Source organism: Oncorhynchus tshawytscha, linkage group LG09 (assembly GCF_018296145.1).
Source record: "Oncorhynchus tshawytscha isolate Ot180627B linkage group LG09, Otsh_v2.0, whole genome shotgun sequence".
Lineage (NCBI taxonomy): Eukaryota > Metazoa > Chordata > Actinopteri > Salmoniformes > Salmonidae > Oncorhynchus > Oncorhynchus tshawytscha.
In genome coordinates this window covers 85,126,110-85,144,036 of record NC_056437.1, presented here as the reverse complement: position 1 = coordinate 85,144,036, position 17,927 = coordinate 85,126,110, and the positions used below count along the sequence as shown (strand labels likewise).

At 43.7% G+C, this 17,927-nt stretch overlaps 1 protein-coding gene across 2 annotated transcripts; it reads left to right on the top strand.

The window, feature by feature from the left end:
* The first annotated feature begins 463 nt into the window (after positions 1-463).
* On the top strand, positions 464-17,904 carry LOC112259001 (TBC1 domain family member 10B). Of its 2 annotated transcripts, none has more exons than XM_024433699.2 (10): positions 464-917; positions 2,087-3,256; positions 9,402-9,501; positions 9,597-9,704; positions 12,628-12,734; positions 12,867-12,981; positions 13,126-13,191; positions 13,262-13,451; positions 13,523-13,677; positions 13,840-17,904. In XM_024433699.2, the coding sequence occupies exons 2-10, from the start codon at positions 2,106-2,108 to the stop codon at positions 14,728-14,730; spliced, it is 2,883 nt and encodes a 960-aa protein (XP_024289467.1). In that variant the 5' UTR covers positions 464-917; positions 2,087-2,105; the 3' UTR covers positions 14,731-17,904. The 2 variants fall into 2 exon arrangements, with proteins under 2 accessions (XP_024289467.1, XP_024289466.1); XM_024433698.2 differs by having other exon boundaries at positions 2,087-3,265.
* The last annotated feature ends 23 nt before the right edge of the window (positions 17,905-17,927 follow it).

The window sequence follows — 17,927 nt, the reverse complement described above, 5'->3', positions numbered from 1 at the left end:
ATCGATAATGTACATTCTGTTCATGGTAATGATTGGAACTGAAACGTCAGTCAATTGGCAACACTGAGTTTGTTTTACAACGTGTTAATGTTAATATCTTATGCCACCTACTGGTCTCATACTGGTCTTAAAGTCTTGTGCTACCTGCTGTTAAATTGTAGAGATGTCGGTATAATTCTAAAAAGTAATGGCCTTATACCAACAGCAGAGGGAAGCAGAGTACTGAGAGACAGCGACAATCCGGCAAATGTATGCTACCGTGAAAAAACAGAAGATAATTTAGTTCAATCAAATGGTGCATATACAGATTCAACAACATATTTGAAAATGAAAGATTATTTGAGACAAATACTATGTACTTAGTTCTAGTTTAACCTGGTATTATTATTTTCTTTGCCATGTTCTGCACTCGTGTTGACAGATGGTCCCGATTATGCCTATACGTGTGAGTGCCCGATCGCACTAACAGGAGCGCGCACGTGGCTGTCAGCAGTAGGAAACGCAGGCGATTTGTGCTAAATGTCTAACAGCAGCACGACCACACTGATTGTGAAGGACAGTTTGGGAGAAAGGAATACCATTTGGTCGTAAAATGATATACATCTGTAAGATTTAATCTCTCTGCAGTTATGCCAGAGAGTAACCCAAACAGACAGCTAGGTTAACAACACCCTTCTAACATCATTAGCCAGCAAGCTAGGCTAACTAGCTAGCTAGTTTTGGGGGACATTGCGCCTCCTAACCTGCTCAGCCGTTGTCTATTTATTTCCCTTTTGTTGCCTGGACAGTCCAGCTTCTCATTGTCGTGCTTTCATTGAACGGAGGAGCTTAGCGGACCGGAGCTGTGGGGGGCCCGCGGACAAACCCCCTACCCTGGGCGTCCAGGCGGACGGATCACGTAGACACGCGGGCCGTGGGTAAGTTTACACGAGAGAGTTTATAGCGAGGGAAGCGGATGGGCAAGGCCGTGGACCCTATGGTCAGTCAGGGCCCCGACGTCAGGGAGGGGAGTGGACCACTAAGTTGCCTGTTAGGCAACAATATAATTTTCCTGTGGTTGAATCGGGAAGTTGTGTCGCTTTGAATGAGGCATCGAGAGGATATGAAAACACAATCGTTCGTTTTTAGGTAGATATAGTAGCTAGGTAGTTAGCGTGTTGGCTGACGCGAGTTAGCAAACCAACCTGCTTAGATCACAGCGAAATATAAATATAACATTGTCCGTAATCTTGGTAGAAGAAATAAGTTACTGCATCGGTGGTTGCTAGCGAAGGTAATTTTGTCTGACTGTTGTGCTTGTTAGTGCATGCACATGATATTGTTTGTGGCCACACCTGAGTTGATCGTAAGGGCCAGGCAGTCTTTTGAATGAATGTATTCTACAATGTATTTGAATTGTAGACATGTCATTGTCAACATCCAGCTCTGTAGATTGTCCGTGGATTTTCAGTGTTCGATGACACTGGATAGATATTGGGCAGAAATGGAGAGGTGGGTTTGGGTATAGTAAATAACACAGGTCAAATCATCATATTGAACAACATTAAGCGAAACCTCAGATAGACATGCATAATTCTACCTGTTACTGTATTGTGGAGATGGTGCTTGTTGAAAATACCCCAATGGGCAATAATTCGAATAACTAAATATCAAATAGATGACATAGAGTAGGGGGTAGGTGTGTAATGAATGTCCAATGTCCTCTTTCAGATATAGGGAATTGTGTTTGTTAAATTTGATCTGGTTTTCATTGTCTGTTATTAGAATCTTAACCCACTGTTCAAAACTGCAATTGCACCAATATAGTAGCCAATAAAGCTTTGGGCATTAGCCTCTCTCTCAAATAATGTCCATGATTTTGAAATATACAGCCAACTTCTTCATTTAACGTTGTGGCAGCAAGGACTTTTTTGTTGTTGTGAAAAACTTGTCTGAAAAGAGTGGGGCAGGGACTGATGGCCTCAGTATTATTTATTATCATCAGTCCAACATAATTTACTCTAATACACTATGGAAATGTGGAGAGGTTGTTTGCATGTGATCATGATTAAGAGTTCTGTTAACTTTGGTTTCTCCATTTGTCAAGGAGAAAATAAGGAGGCGCCATGGCCGAAATCTCCGCCCTAATCCCCTCACCTCCAGCTATAGGTGACACACATGCTGCCCCCTCCTTCCCTATACCCTCTACTGCCTCTTCTCCTCCCAGCAGCACCACCCCAGAGCCCCCTAAGGAGAACCCCATCCCCAAGTCCTCTCTGTACGGTGACAAAGCTTCTCTGACATTAACTGTACCAGGAGAGACGCTTCCTTCTCACCCTCCTTCTCCCAAGTCTCCCAAGAGAGGGGGGAGAGGACCTCCACCGAGTCCCCCTAAACGCGTTTCATCAGCGTTAACACCAGAGACTCCAGTGCCCCCACCTCTAATATCCCCAGAGAGACCTGTCGCCTTACCTGTAATAGCCCTAGGTACTCCTGCCATCCCACCTGTAGATGTAGCATTGTGCCAGGGGGAAGGAGTGAAGGAGACCGACATGGAGGCAGGTGCCAGCCCAATGTTGGCTGTAAAGCAGGAAGTGAGTAACCCAGGGGGCAAGGAGCTGTTAAATGCCCCCTCAGAGGGCCCTACACAGGCCCACAGTGAGCAAGAGGTACAGGGGGTAACACAGCAGACTACCAGTCCCTCTTGTCTTAATCTCACCCCTAATCTCTACCCCAGTGTTCATGTCACTGTGAACACTAATCCTGCTACTGATTATGCTCAGCCTCAGTCTATGGTGGAATCTCCCCCTCCTCCTGCCCCCACTTACACTCCCCCTCCTCCAGACTCCACCCAAACAGCAGCAGCTGCAGCCCCTGAAGCACAAAATCCTCAGCCACCAAAAGAAAGCCAAAACCCGCACCCAAACCCTCAACCCCCTCCCAAACTGGACACCCCCAGCCTGTCTCCCATACCTGAGACCTCAAGCCAATCTCCCAGAATGGCAGAGCTACCCAACACCCCCTCCAGAGCAGGGCACCCAAGCCCTCCAGTGATCCAGGAACCTGTCTCCTTCTCCCTGCCCTACCCCAGAGCCCCAGCCCCAGACACCCTCAGCTACCTAGAGTCAGCCAGCATGATGTCAGGGACCCTGGAGTCTCTGTCTGGCCTGGGGGAGGATGGAAGCTCTATCGGGTCAGACTCCGAGATCAACGGCCTGGCTGTCAGACGCACTGACAAATATGGCTTCCTCGGCGGGACCCAGTACAGCGAGGGCAGGTGGGCATGGTAAAACAAAAACACACCCTCACTCTATGCACACACCCATGTAAAATACACATCTATTGTGTCTTCAGTCTGACTGTAGATGGGCAATTACACTGGTTTGTTTTTTCTGTCTTAAAGAAAATTCTAATTGTCACATGCGCCGACTACAACAGGTGAAGTAGACCTTACTGTAAAATGCTTACTTACTAGTCCTTAATTAACCAACAGTGCAGAGTAAAAAAAAAAAGAAAAAAAGTAAAACATTTGCTAAATAAACTAAAGGAAAAATAGTTACACAATAAAATAACTATAATGAGTTTATATACAAAGGGTACCAAGTCAATGTGCAGGGGTATGAGGTTATTGAGGTAATATGCACATGAAGGTAGGGGTAAAGTGACTGCATAGATCTAAACAGAGAGTAGCAGAAGCATAATGTGAAGGGATATGTGTATGTGTAGCGTCAATATGCATGTGTGTGTGTTGGAATGTCAGTGTAGTATGTGTGAGTGTGTGGTTAGAGTCCTGTGAGTGTACATAGAGTCTGTGCAAGAGAGTCAGTGCAAAAACGTTTCATTAACAAAGGGGGTCAATGCAAATACTCTAGGTAACTATTTGATTAACTGTTAAGCAGTCTTATGGCTTGGGGCTAGAAGCTGTTATGGAGCTTTTGGTCCCAGAATTGGTGCCGCTTGCCGTGCGGTAGCAGAGAGAACTCTATGACTTGGGTGGCTGGAGTCTTTGACAATCAACCGTCTTTCCTGGCTTGGTCATCTTCTCTGTGTCACCCAGCTTGCCCTAAGTGATCTCTCTCTCCCCACCCTTTCTGTCCAGTCTTCCCTATATCCACTCTAAACTTATCGGTCTGTCCTTCATCTCTCCTTTGTGTGACTCAGATAGATAGTGCTGAGAGCGCTTTTGTGACACAATATGTACTGACTGTGCCTCGCCCAGCCACTCATTTCCCTCTCCCTCTCCTCCTGGAGAACGTATCTTGCCCCTCCCCTCGGACAGTCTCTCTAAGTGCACTTCCTCCTCTGCTTTATTGATTTAGTTTGGGATTGATTAAGCCTGTTCCCCTTCAGGGTCGTTATCAAAGGGTGTCTGTGTGTGAGAGAGTAGTGTAGGACAGAAATATTGTAAATGAGCATATAATATGAAGTATAATATAAATCTGTAGATGAGTATTCCTTTTAAAGAATCTCAGGTCACACAGCTTCCATTTAAAACAACTTTTGCTCCTGTTTGGAATCCATTGAATGAACATGACCCTGTGGCTGCATCCAATCTTAGGATATCCATATTTAGAGAACAGGGTTTTTTTCTGGATAAAATAATGTGCTTAAGTGGTGGGCATGGCGGTGGTTGTGACTAGGGGCACAGTCAGCCCGTCAGTGGGGCTACATTTTAGAGGCCCCCAATTTTTTATATTTTTAAGACACTTTCCTGCAATTCTCCAAATTTCTCCATGGCACTGAGATACATTTTTGCTGTTTAAATCTATTTTCCTGCAATTCTTCATATTCTGCCTTGGAGCTGAGAACATTTTTGCAGTTTAAGGTGAATTACCTGCAATTCTATGCATTTTGCCATTTCTAATGCTGTGTTCTTTTGCTCAAACATAATAACAAAGTTGATACTGTTCAATTAATTGTTTTTGTAATTTTTGTAGCTTTTATTTTGTTGATGTTAGTTCTCAGAGATTCTATTATACATTTTTTAAATATATGTTGGTCCATTATCTTTTCTACGTACTTTGTAGCGGCATTGTTAGAGAGGGGTAAAGATTAGAGGTCGGCCGATTATGATTTTTCAATGCCGATACCGATTATTGGAGGACCAAAAACGGCCTCTACCGATTAGTCGGCCTAATTTCTTTACATTTATTTATTTGTAATAATGACAATTACAACAAAACTGAACTTAACTTAATATAATACATCAATAAAATCAATTTAGCCTAATAAATAATGAAACGTTCAATTTGGTTGGAGAAGAAAGTAAAAATGCAATATGTGCCATGTAAAAAAGCTAATGTTTTAAGTTCCTTGCTCAGAACATGAGAACATATGGAAAGCTGGTGGTTCTTTTCAACATGAGTCTTCAATATTCCCAGGTAAGAAATTTTAGGTTGTAGTTATTATAGAAATTATAGGACTATTTCTCTCTCTACCATTTGTATTTCATATACCTTTGACTATTGGATGTTCTTATAGGCACTATAGTATTGCCAGTGTAACAGTATAGCTTCCATCCCTCTCCTCGCCCCTACCTGGGCTCGAACCAGGAACACATCAACAAAAGTTACCCACGAAGCATCGTTACCCATCGCTCCAAAAAAGCCTCGGCCCTTGCAGAGCAAGGGGAACAACTACTTCAAGGTCTCAGAGCGAGTGACTTCACCGATTGAAACGTTATTATTAGCGCGCCCACCGCTAACTAGCTAGCCATTTCACATCGATTACACCAGCGTAGTCTCGGGAGTTGATAGGCTTGAAGTCATAAACCGCTCAATGCTTGAAATACAGCGAAGAGCTGCTGGCAAACGAACGACAGTGCTTTTTGAATGAATGCTTACGAGCCTGCTGCTGCCTACCACCGCTCAGTCAGACTGCTCTATCAAATATCAAATCATATACTTAATTATAACATAATAACACACAAATATGAGCCTTAGGTCATTAATATGGTCAAATCCGAAAACTATCATTTCGAAAACAAAACGTTTATTCTTTTTGAAATACGGAACCGTTCCGTTAGATAAGATACAGGTGGCATCCAAAAGTCTAAATATTCCTGTTACATTGTACAACCTTCAATGTTATGTCATAATTCCGTAAGATTCTGGCAAATTAGCGAGCCAGGCGGCCCAAACGGTTGCATATACCCTGACTCTGTGTGCCATGAACATAAGAGAAGTGACACAATTTCCCTTGGCTGTCTTTGTTAGGAATAAATAGTCTTCACACAGTTCGCAACGAGCCAGGAGGCCAAAACTGCTGCATATACCCTGACTCTGTTGCACAGAATGCAAGAGAAGTGACACAATTTCCCTAGTTAAAATAAGTTAATGTTAGCAGGCAATATGAACTAAATATGCAGGTTTAAAAATACTTGTGTATTGATTTTAAGAAAGGAGTTGATGTTTATGGTTAGGTACACATTGGTGCAACGACAGTGCTTTTTTTGCGAATGCTCTTGTTAAATCACCCGTTTGGCAAAGTAGGCTATGATTCAATGATAAATGAACAGGCACTGCATCGATTATATGCAACACAGGACAAGCTACATAAACTAGTAATATCATCAACTATGTGTAGTTAACTAGTGCTTATGTTAAGATTGATTGTTTTTTCTATGATACGGTTAATGCTAGCTAGCACCTTGCCTTGGCTCCTTGCTGCACTTACATAACAGGTAGTCAGCCTGCCACACAGTCTCCTCGTGGAGTGCAATGTAATTGGCCATGATCGGTGTCCAAAAATGCTGATTACCAATTGTTATGAAAACTTGAAATTGGCCCTAATTAATCGGCCATTCCGATTAATCGATCGACCTCTAGTAAAGATAAAGATTTTATTTCGGGCACCAGGCAGGTGTTAACCCTGCTGAAAGGAAAAGAGTAGGATAGATAAGTACCTCTACCAGACCCACGCACATCAGCAGAAGACTGCCTAGTGTAGCCTGTTTGCCAGATAGCCAGTGGAGAGAAAAGACAAGACACCATATAAAACACATGTCACAGCACAGGGGTAACCCAACCAATAATAATGGCAGAGCAATTTAAAGTAACTTCATAGAAACAATTGACAAGAAAGAACCCAGTCATCAACATTAGATGATTTGCAATATTCTGCATTACCTCAGAGGGGGGCGGTATGAATGGGTGTGTGGAGTGTGTGTTCATAGACAATACAAAGAAGGCCTTAAAATGGCCAAAAATCTTCTTGGCCAAATGTAAATAGTCCCACACAAAATCAATACAGTTCAAACTACAATAAACAATAACTAAAATGTCACACCAAATATGACTGGCAGGGGACTAATAGTCCAACAACACTGAACATCTCAAGGAGCATCTAGGATAAAAAGAGAGTCTGCTGCAGTAAAAAGCACAGGAGCGATAGAGGGAATATGAGAGGGGGGTGCGGGGGGACTTGCAGTTACACTGTCTGTCTGATACACCTGATGGTTTGTTTTTCAAAGCTTCGCAAAAATGTTGTTACTACTCCATGCGAACAATGACAGGAGCGGTCCCAAAAGATTACAGCCACGACCTAGAGCGGTAACACCAGTGATCGACTTAAACACTTTACAACTAAGCATGCTGAAAATGAACAATACTTCTGCCGAGTTGCACACACCGTCAAACTCACGCGCCAACCGAGAGCTCTTCACAGAGCCGGAAGAGCTATCGTTATTTCCTCCTTCCTGACTGCTGATGCGCTCTTAAAGTGGCAGGGCATGGTGAAGGCTCCGTGCAGGATTTTGCCAAAGCCTGTAGAAACAGAGAGGATGCAGGTTTTGGCAGGTTCAGATTTCTCCTACACTAAACCAGGGAAGTCCCCCTCCAAGAAGAGTTCCTGCAGGTGTTGTTTTTGCCTCTTCTGCCGTAGGGTAGCAGGGCTTTAGGTCAACAACATGCACCGTCCTGACATCTTCCCAAGTGTCCTCCAAACAGACCAAGTAGTTCACCGGCCCCAACTGCTGCACCACGCGGTATGGATCTTTCCATATTGAAGCTAGCTTGGCAGTGAACTGTTTGGAAGCCTTTGACAGATGATAATGGATCCAGACATGAGACTCCAGACATGAGACTGGGGTGGGAAACGCTCGTCTATGTTTGTCATAGTTTCTGACCTGTCGTTGTTTGGCTTTGATTCTGCTGGCCTCCACTCTGGCTAGCAAGGTGTGGTGCTGTTGGACTGCATCAAATGCTGGGCAGTCAGGTGAAACGTTGAAACTTTGCAAGACTCTGTCCATCTGACCTTTTAGTGGTCTTCCCAGGTGGAGTTCACCGGGAGTGACCCCAGAAATCTACTGGACTGCGGATTTCAGTGCAAAGCGAAACTCGGAAAATACTGATCCCACCTTGGGTGCTGATCCCCCTCGAATGAAGTAATCATCTCCTTCAAGGTGCGGTTTACCCTCGGTCAGGTTGGTCTGAGAATGGTAGGTCGTGGTCAGCTTGCCAGCTACACCCCAGTAGGTACTGAGCTCTTTGTAGATTCCTGATGTGAGCTGCAGACCTCGGTCAGAGAGAATTTGGTCTGGAATCACGAATCTGGTTAAGACCCCTCTTCGCGGAATTAGAGCAATTGCGGATGCAGTGGCTTTGCGGCGGGGAAACGACTCCAACCAGTGTGTGTGGTAGTCCACTACCACCAATAAAAATTAATTCCCGGTTCCCCCGGCTGGGAGGAAAAGGTCCCATGAGGTAAATTCCCAGCACTTCATTGGGATGGTTCACCATGTCTGCTGCAGTTTCCAGGTATGTCTGCCAATGTCTGGTTTGTATTTCTGGCAGACTTCCCACTGCTGTACAAACCTCTTAGTATCAACCCGTAAACCTGGCCAGTAAGCCACCTCCTGTCATCTTCATTAGGTCTTGTAAACTCAGATGGCCACTCATGGGGTTGGCATGATAAGCTTGGATCATTTGGTCAGTCAATGTAGAGGGGATGAAGACGTGGTAATGGGTGCTATGTGTTCCATCTCCTCTTGGAGTTTTACACTTTATCCTGAATTATGCTGAACTTCTAATTGAAGCGACTCTTGGAGTCTTCTTCAGACAGACTCTTGTGGATCACCATGAGGGCGGCATCATTCTGCTGTGCTCTCCACACACTCTCATCATCCAGATGAAAGGAATAATCCAGACACTTAGCACCAGTGTAAGTGCTGCCCAATGGAGGACAAACATTGGCGGTCTCAGTAATCTGATCTGGTTTAAGTCGTTTACGTTGACAGTGGAAGCGTTTTTCCATCCTGAAAATATATTATATATAAAAATGATAATTAGGTGCCCCGCCCAAGGATTTCAATGGCAGAGAAATCCCTGGAAAGCAATAAATACACTGTCTTACATGCCCAGTGTGGTTGACATGTATGTGTGTCTTGGTGTTTATGCTGTTAACTCTTTCTCCATGTGTTACAGTGATAAGGACATCAGAGTTGATGTAGCACGGCAGAGAGAGCTGAAATGGCTGGACATGTTCAACAATTGGGACAAATGGGTCTCAAGACGCTTCCAAAAGGTACTTAGCTACATCTGGCTATGTATGGTATGAGATTGTTTATCTATTACATACATTGTATGTGAGTATAACATAAGTGTATGTGTGTGTTCCAGGTGAAGTTGCGCTGTAGGAAGGGGATCCCCTCTTCTCTCAGGGCTAAAGCCTGGCAGCTGCTCTCCAACAGCAAGGAGCTCCTGGACTCCAACCCCGGCAAGTTTGAGGTACTGCCACTAACCCACACCCTTTCTGTCTTCATACTCACACTTCCACTATGCAAAACATGTCTATTGTGAAGCAGACACTCAAAAAAGACTAACTCTGCCTATGTACTCTTCACCAATTCAAATCCAAGCTGATTTAGGCCAAACTCATTCCTGTATTTAGGGTCATTGTAGTCCAACTGTATTTAGGGTCATTGTAGTTGTATTTAGGGTCATTGTAGTCAAATTTAGGGTCATTGTAGTCCAACTGTATTTAGGGTCATTGTAGTCCAACTGTATTTAGGGTCATTGTAGTCCAACTGTATTTAGGGTCATTGTAGTCCAACTGTATTTAGGGTCATTGTAGTCAACTGTATTTAGGGTCATTGTAGTCCAACTGTATTTAGGGTCATTGTAGTCCAACTGTATTTAGGGTCATTGTAGTCCAACTGTATTTAGGGTCATTGTAGTCCAACTGTATTTAGGGTCATTGTAGTCCAACTGTATTTAGGGTCATTGTAGTCCAACTGTATTTAGGGTCATTGTAGTCCAACTGTATTTAGGGTCATTGTAGTCAACTGTATTTAGGGTCATTGTAGTCCAACTGTATTTAGGGTCATTGTAGTCCAACTGTATTTAGGGTCATTGTAGTCCAACTGTATTTAGGGTCCAACTGTATTTAGGGTCATTGTAGTCCAACTGTATTTAGGGTCATTGTAGTCCAACTGTATTTAGGGTCATGTCCAACTGTATTTAGGGTCATTGTAGTCCAACTGTATTTAGGGTCATTGTAGTCCAACTGTATTTAGGGTCATTGTAGTCCAACTGTATTTAGGGTCATTGTAGTCCAACTGTATTTAGGGTCATTGTAGTCCAACTGTATTTAGGGTCATTGTAGTCCAACTGTATTTAGGGTCATTGTAGTCCAACTGTATTTAGGGTCATTGTAGTCCAACTGTATTTAGGGTCATTGTAGTCCAACTGTATTTAGGGTCATTGTAGTCCAACTGTATTTAGGGTCATTGTAACTGTATTTAGGGTCATTGTAGTCCAACTGTATTTAGGGTCATTGTAGTCCAACTGTATTTAGGGTCATTGTAGTCCAACTGTATTTAGGGTCATTGTAGTCCAACTGTATTTAGGGTCATTGTAGTCCAACTGTATTTAGGGTCATTGTAGTCCAACTGTATTTAGGGTCATTGTAGTCCAACTGTATTTAGGGTCATTGTAGTCCAACTGTATTTAGGGTCATTGTAGTCCAACTGTATTTAGGGTCATTGTAGTCCAACTGTATTTAGGGTCATTGTAGTCCAACTGTATTTAGGGTCATTGTAGTCCAACTGTATTTAGGGTCATTGTAGTCCAACTGTATTTAGGGTCATTGTAGTCCAACTGTATTTAGGGTCATTGTATTTATTTAGGGTCATTGTAGTCCAACTGTATTTAGGGTCATTGTAGTCCAACTGTATTTAGGGTCATTGTAGTCCAACTGTATTTAGGGTCATTGTAGTCCAACTGTATTTAGGGTCATTGTAGTCCAACTGTATTTAGGGTCATTGTAGTCCAACTGTATTTAGGGTCATTGTAGTCCAACTGTATTTAGGGTCATTGTAGTCCAACTGTATTTAGGGTCATTGTAGTCCAACTGTATTTAGGGTCATTGTAGTCCAACTGTATTTACATGTATTTAGGGTCATTGTAGTCCAACTGTATTTAGGGTCATTGTAGTCCAACTGTATTTAGGGTCATTGTAGTCCAACTGTATTTAGGGTCATTGTAGTCCAACTGTATTTAGGGTCATTGTAGTCCAACTGTATTTAGGGTCATTGTAGTCCAACTGTATTTAGGGTCATTGTAGTCATTGTAGTCAACTGTATTTAGGGTCATTGTAGTCCTGTATTTAGGGTCATTGTAACTTTTTAGGGTCATTGTAGTCCAACTGTATTTAGGGTCATTGTAGTCCAACTGTATTTAGGGTCATTGTAGTCCAACTGTATTTAGGGTCATTGTAGTCCAACTGTATTTAGGGTCATTGTAGTCCAACTGTATTTAGGGTCATTGTAGTCCAACTGTATTTAGGGTCATTGTAGTCCAACTGTATTTAGGGTCATTGTAGTCCAACTGTATTAGGGTCATTGTAGTCCAACTGTATTTAGGGTCATTGTCATTGTAGTCCAACTGTATTTAGGGTCATTGTAGTCCAATTTAGGGTCATTGTAGTTTATTTAGGGTCATTGTAGTCCAACTGTATTTAGGGTCATTGTAGTCCAACTGTATTTAGGGTCATTGGTCATATTTAGGGTCATTGTAGTCCAACTGTATTTAGGTTGTAGTCCAACTGTATTTAGGGTCATTGTAGTCCAACTGTATTTAGGGTCATTGTAGTCCAACTGTATTTAGGGTCCAACTGTATTTAGGGTCATTGTAGTCCAACTGTATTTAGGGTCATTGTAGTCCAACTGTATTTAGGGTCATTGTAGTCTAACTGTATTTAGGGTCATTGTAGTCTAACTGTATTTAGGGTCATTGTAGTCAAAGAACGTATTTGAATACAGAAGTTCTTCAGTGACCTCTAGGTAGACAGACTAACTGGAACAGAAGTTAATGCGATGGGGAGGAGTTGTGGCTCGTTCGACCAGTTAGATCTCCAGGGGTGTTTATTAGGGGGCGCAGAGACCCCCCCCCCCAGCTCTAAGCCTCTTATCCTGGGTAGTAATCCAGCCTGACTGGGTCTACCTTCACAGACCTGGGGGTCTGGGCAGATCATATCAGATAAACCCGTTTTCCTTCCCTTTCTCTGCTTTCACTCTGACACAGACATGCTTTGTTAAAGGCCTAGTTATACTCAGTCCTGTTCCATATTATGCTGCTCCAACTAGATATGTTGCTTTAAAGTTGCTCAATTAGTTATGATCTGAACATTTCTTTCTCTTAATCTCTGTAGGAGTTGGAGAGGGAGCAGGGAGACCCTAAATGGTTGGACATTATAGAGAAGGACCTGCATAGACAGTTCCCCTTCCATGAGATGTTTGCTGCTCGCGGTGGACACGGGTAAATGACCATGCTTTACTGATGTATAATAGGATTTGTTCAGTCCATGTAGAGCACGCTGACATGTACAATAAAAATGTACTTTGAGTGCTTGTGTGCTAACTGTCTGTTCTCTTCTGGTGTGGCCTCCAGGCAGCAGGATCTGTACCGGGTACTGAAAGCCTACACAGTGTACAGACCTGAAGAGGGATACTGCCAGGCCCAGGCCCCGGTGGCTGCTGTCCTGCTCATGCACATGCCTGCAGAGGTGAGGGGCTGCTGGGGGACACAGAGAGAGGGAGCGGGACTGTGGAGGAGACTGGGAATGGGAACAATGTTCTAGAATGATGAAGTAGTGGGATGGGGCTAGGTTTTTATAATGTGGTATAATGTGTATATTCCCAACTTGCAGCATGCCTTCTGGTGTCTGGTGCAGATCTGTGAGACGTACCTGCCTGGATATTATAGCGCTGGATTGGTGAGTGAACGAACACACACACTGTATCTTCTTCTTCGGTGTACACTGAGCCAACTCATCATTCTTTTAGGAAGCAATCCAGTTGGACGGAGAGATCTTCTTCTCTCTGCTACGTCGTGTCTGTCCCATGGCCTACCGTCACCTGAAGAAGTTTAAGATAGATCCCATTCTCTACATGACCGAGTGGTTCATGTGTGTCTTCTCACGCACCCTGCCGTGGTCCTGTGTGCTACGTGTGTGGGACATGTTCTTCTGTGAGGGTAAGACACACACACACACACAGTGCACATGATGCTGTGGCTAACTATTAGCTAACTGTGCTGTTTTCTAGGAGTGAAGATAGTGTTCCGTGTGGGCCTGGTGCTGCTCAAGCAGATGCTTGGCTCGGTAGATAAACTGCGGGAGGTCCAGGGCATGTACGAAACCATGGAGCGCCTCCGGAACATCCCACCTGAGTCTGTCAGAGAGGACCTATTGGTGCAGGAGGTGAGACTGTAAACAGTGTATACACACACAGACATACACACACATACACGTGTTCTAAACATACTCCTACTCTGACTCATTGACACGAGTCAACTGACGTTTCACTGTCTGTGTGTCTAGATCTGGTTTGATGACTTCCTCTGTATGTCTCTGTCTGTGTAGGTGGTGTCCCTGGCGGTGACCGAGGCTCTGATCGAGAGGGAGTGCAGTATTCAGGTAAGGAAGTGGAGGGAGTCCAGGGGCGAACTGACCCACCAGCCTGTCCGAAGGCTCCATGGGACACGGGACATCCACGAGCACAAGCGTCGGGCCTCCGCCATCAGCTCCGGGGGTAGCTTCTCCTTCCTGGGGTCCATCCCCCCTCCAGGGCCTCTCAGGGCCTCCTCCAGCCTGCTCTCCCTCCCTGGCTTCCGCAAGTCAAAAACTCCCTTCCTCTCTCAGAAGAAGGGCTCCTTCTCTGGGGCCTCTGGGATGGAGGCCATGCAGCGACAGAACCCCTCAGCGGCAGCTTCAAGCCCACCCAGAGGCCCCGCCCACAAACCACCCATGTCTAGTGGCTCTGTAGCTAGGGTGCCTGCCTCTCAGAGTCCTTTGGTTGGGTCTGGTCCAGGCCCCTCTTCTGGCCCAGCCCAGACCTCAGCACAGAGCCAGCCTGGTGCATCAGCCCCAGTAAACCATACACCACCCAACACCCTCTCTCCCAAAGTCACTTCTGAGCAGATCACACCCACCATCCCATCACCCACCGCTAACAACACGCCTCTGCCCCCATTCCCAGACGGAGGGAGAGGAGGAGGAGGAGCAGCAGCTACAGGAGGAGAGGATGACAGGAAGAAGAAGAGGAGCAAGGAAGACAAGAAGAAAGAGAAGGAGGAGGAGAAGAGGAAAGAGAAGGAGAAGAAGAAGGACAAAGCAGACAAGGAGAGCCAGAAGAAGGAGAAGGAGCGGGCAGAGAAAGAGAAGAAAAAGGAGAAAGGGGGGAAGAAAAAGGACAGAGGGGGAGGAGAGGCAGAGGAGAAGAATGGAGCCACAGCACCAAGAGATTCGGCCTAGTTTATCCTGTTTTCCTTCAGAAAGAAAACAGGGAAGGAAAAAAAGTGGACTTGGAAACAAAAGACCCCCAGAAGTGGAATGAGAGCGAGAAAAGGAGAAGGCCTCCTCAATAGTGCATCTTGAGGACTACATATAGTCTGGAGACATCTGGATCATGGTTTTATTAGCACCCCAGGGGTCATGCCCCCCCATACACCCCCCCCCATGCTTTCTTCATCAATGAGTTTGAATAATTAAGATGGGACACGTTTCCTTTTGCAACTGGAGAATTGTCTGTGTTGTTCACAATGAATCTCCCAAGATCACACAACTGTTTTCTCATTTAGTTTATTATTTTATTTAGTTTTTATCAGACTATAGCTGGTGGACAGACAAGCCTTTGGACATAGAGTAGGTGGGAATTATAGATTGGGTGTAAATGGAACATCCTAAATCCATGTAGGACCCTTGAGTCGTTCCCCATAATGCCCTGTCATGTCCAGTTTGTGGTCAGATGTCCAACCGGAATGCCTGCAGATAAAAGTAAACAATTGAAAAATATCTCAAACCCAGGCACTGAAGACCGTGATTGCTGGTAGTACTATGGTATTTGGATGTCTGGGAGGACCTATTTATTGTAGTGTTAAGTGTTGTGTGAGTGTGTGCCTTAGTAGCGTAGTGAGCTGAGTTACCGTTCAATATTGCCACCCATTTTCTCTGCGCTTTCTCTCATGTCTTTGTCCTCCTCTTTATTGAGTTGCTTGTTTTCTCCCCCCTTTCTCTCATCTATTGATCTTTATTCCTCTGACCAGTGACAGAGGAATATAATCCCAACAGGTAAATGGAGAGATGTACACTGCGATAGGGAGAAATGAACATGACATTCTGAGCCTTGACAGACAGACATGCATGGATCAGGATGGCACCTCCCTAACAACACGGAGTGATTTAATTTTAGAATGCAATTATTTTTGTTTGTCTTTTCAAGTCTCTCTTGAGTATGTTTATAGTGGGAGATGATGATAGATACTGGTAGTTTAGCGAGGGAGGGTCCTTCTACATTCAATGACAACTCTGAATCTGCCCATCAGACCAAATGTCCATTTGTTATTTTTTTTGCTTGTGGTAAATTAAATAATATATATTTTATTTTGCCAAATGTTAATAAGGGTGAGGCTTTTAGTAAATTAACCCATTGGAATGTGATCTATTTCGAGTGATTTGAGAAACTTAAGTTGACCACTCCTGTTTGGTAGGTAGGTAGGTTGTTGAATCTCATCTGGATAGTTCATAGAGAATGATAGAGGCCTCTAGTGGCCAAAAGGCTGTTTTAGCATGAGCAGGGCCATGAGGGCTTCCACCATTTGAATGTAGTCAACTGGGTGGGACGTCCAACTTCATTGACTGATCCCTACTGGTGACCCTGTTGGAGTCGTGCAACCAGGTCATCAGGGGGGATCAGCCAATCGGGAAGAAGAAAATTGACTACTTTGAAATGGAGATTGCCTCAATGAAGCTGTCACAGATGCCATAATGGCACGGATACAATGATGAGGCCTCTTTCCATCTCTATGGGGATAGTTTCACCTATTACACCTGCGCCTTTATGACCCATAGGAAGCCACTTTGTGCTAGGCGGGTCAGGTGTGCCAATGTAGCATTAACCTCTGAACTCTGACCTTCAAGCTCTGATGTATTTATGTACAAAGATGGTTAATTTAATCAGATATTATATATGTATTATTCTTTATTTTGGATCTGACTGCTATTTTTCTATGCGAGTAAAGGACACCTGGTTAACTGGAAGGATGGCTGGCGATGTGAAGCCCAGTTTAAGGAGGATAATGTTAAGTATTGTTGTTTTTTTAGATACTGGTATGGCTGTTTTGATTTCATTTTTGCACATTTGTCTTCATCTTCTAAGGTAAATCCTATTTATGTAATTTCATATTTCAAGTTTACTGTGGTTGCTATGGGTAATGTTAGGTCCACAATTCTCCATTTACCTTATTACAGTATTAAACCTGAGAGTGATTGAAGAACAGAGGAATGACCATCAACTAAGATTCACATGAGTATTTCAGATATTACATAATTTGAGTGAGCCGAAGGTCATAAAGTACTGTATGAGAAACTGGGAGGCGTTTAGTCAACTCTGACACGGGTTGTAATTGAAGATCTGAAGTTGTCTGTCTTTGTCACGCTCTGTCTTTGTCCAGTATGTTGTAACCAACCACCATAATGATGTTTTAATAACTCCCTAACCCACTCACACACAGTGTTATGTAACGTATCTATACTGTACATTAGATGGATAGTGTCGGTTAGTTACTGTAACACCATTCCTTGGTGGAAACCGTTGATTCTCAACACTGATTCTCTGTACTGTTTTTGTAGGGCAGGAGAGGAGGGTCTTTAGTGTAATCGTATCCAAAATGTCCTTTGTGTTCACTATTTCTTTTTTTTCCCCAACTCGTGTTATTTTTTTAAGCCTCTGCTTTCCCCCTTCTTCCTCCACATTTTGCTTCGTCTTCTCAGAATCACTTGGATCAGAGTAGAGTCGGCGAAGATGACTTGAACATGTTTATGCAAACCTTACTGTTCACAAAGCATGTTGTCAAATAGCAACACTGACGGCCAGCAATGCCACTGCTGAGATCAGTAGTGTTCATGGCAATAATTAGAAGTTGGAGAACCCTGAGAATGCTACAGAACCAATCAGGATAGAGCAATATTTCTCCAAGCAGGCCCTGGCCTCATGCAATTGGGTAGGCTCCTTAAGGTCCTCATTTCTGTGTTGAGTAATCAAGAGGTCATGACAGTCATTGCTTAAATAATTGATCTGGATCTGGAATCAGTCCTCACGCCTGAAATAGCCAGGATGAGTCAACAGAGACACTTAGGTCCTGAGTGCATTTCTGCTTTGGTCCTGAAATCCTTGAGCTTGATTGCTTTAAATCGGGAGCATCCCACTGATTAGATTTTTTAAAAGTTTGTTGCTTTTATGTTTTTCTATTTTGTCATTGCTTTCTCCCCAACTGTGTCTTTTGTTTTAAGTTTACATGGAACTGTTATTGGTGGAAAATAAAATCCTAGATAATGAAATGCATTCCTTACCTGCAGAAAATCTACACATGATGTATTTAATTAATAATGACAGTTGTGATGAATAATAAACCATAATATATTAAAGAACCCTGCTCTGCCTTGCATTCTTG

Excerpts from the sequence above, each read along its gene's own strand:
- LOC112259001 (XM_024433698.2), top strand. The coding sequence starts at position 2,106 with ATGGCCGAAATCTCCGCCCTAATCCCCTCACCTCCAGCTATAGGTGAC. Across the intron at positions 13,192-13,261 it reads GATATTATAGCGCTGGATTG|GAAGCAATCCAGTTGGACGG; the intron begins GTGAGTGAACGA and ends TCATTCTTTTAG. Across the intron at positions 13,452-13,522 it reads GGACATGTTCTTCTGTGAGG|GAGTGAAGATAGTGTTCCGT; the intron begins GTAAGACACACA and ends GCTGTTTTCTAG.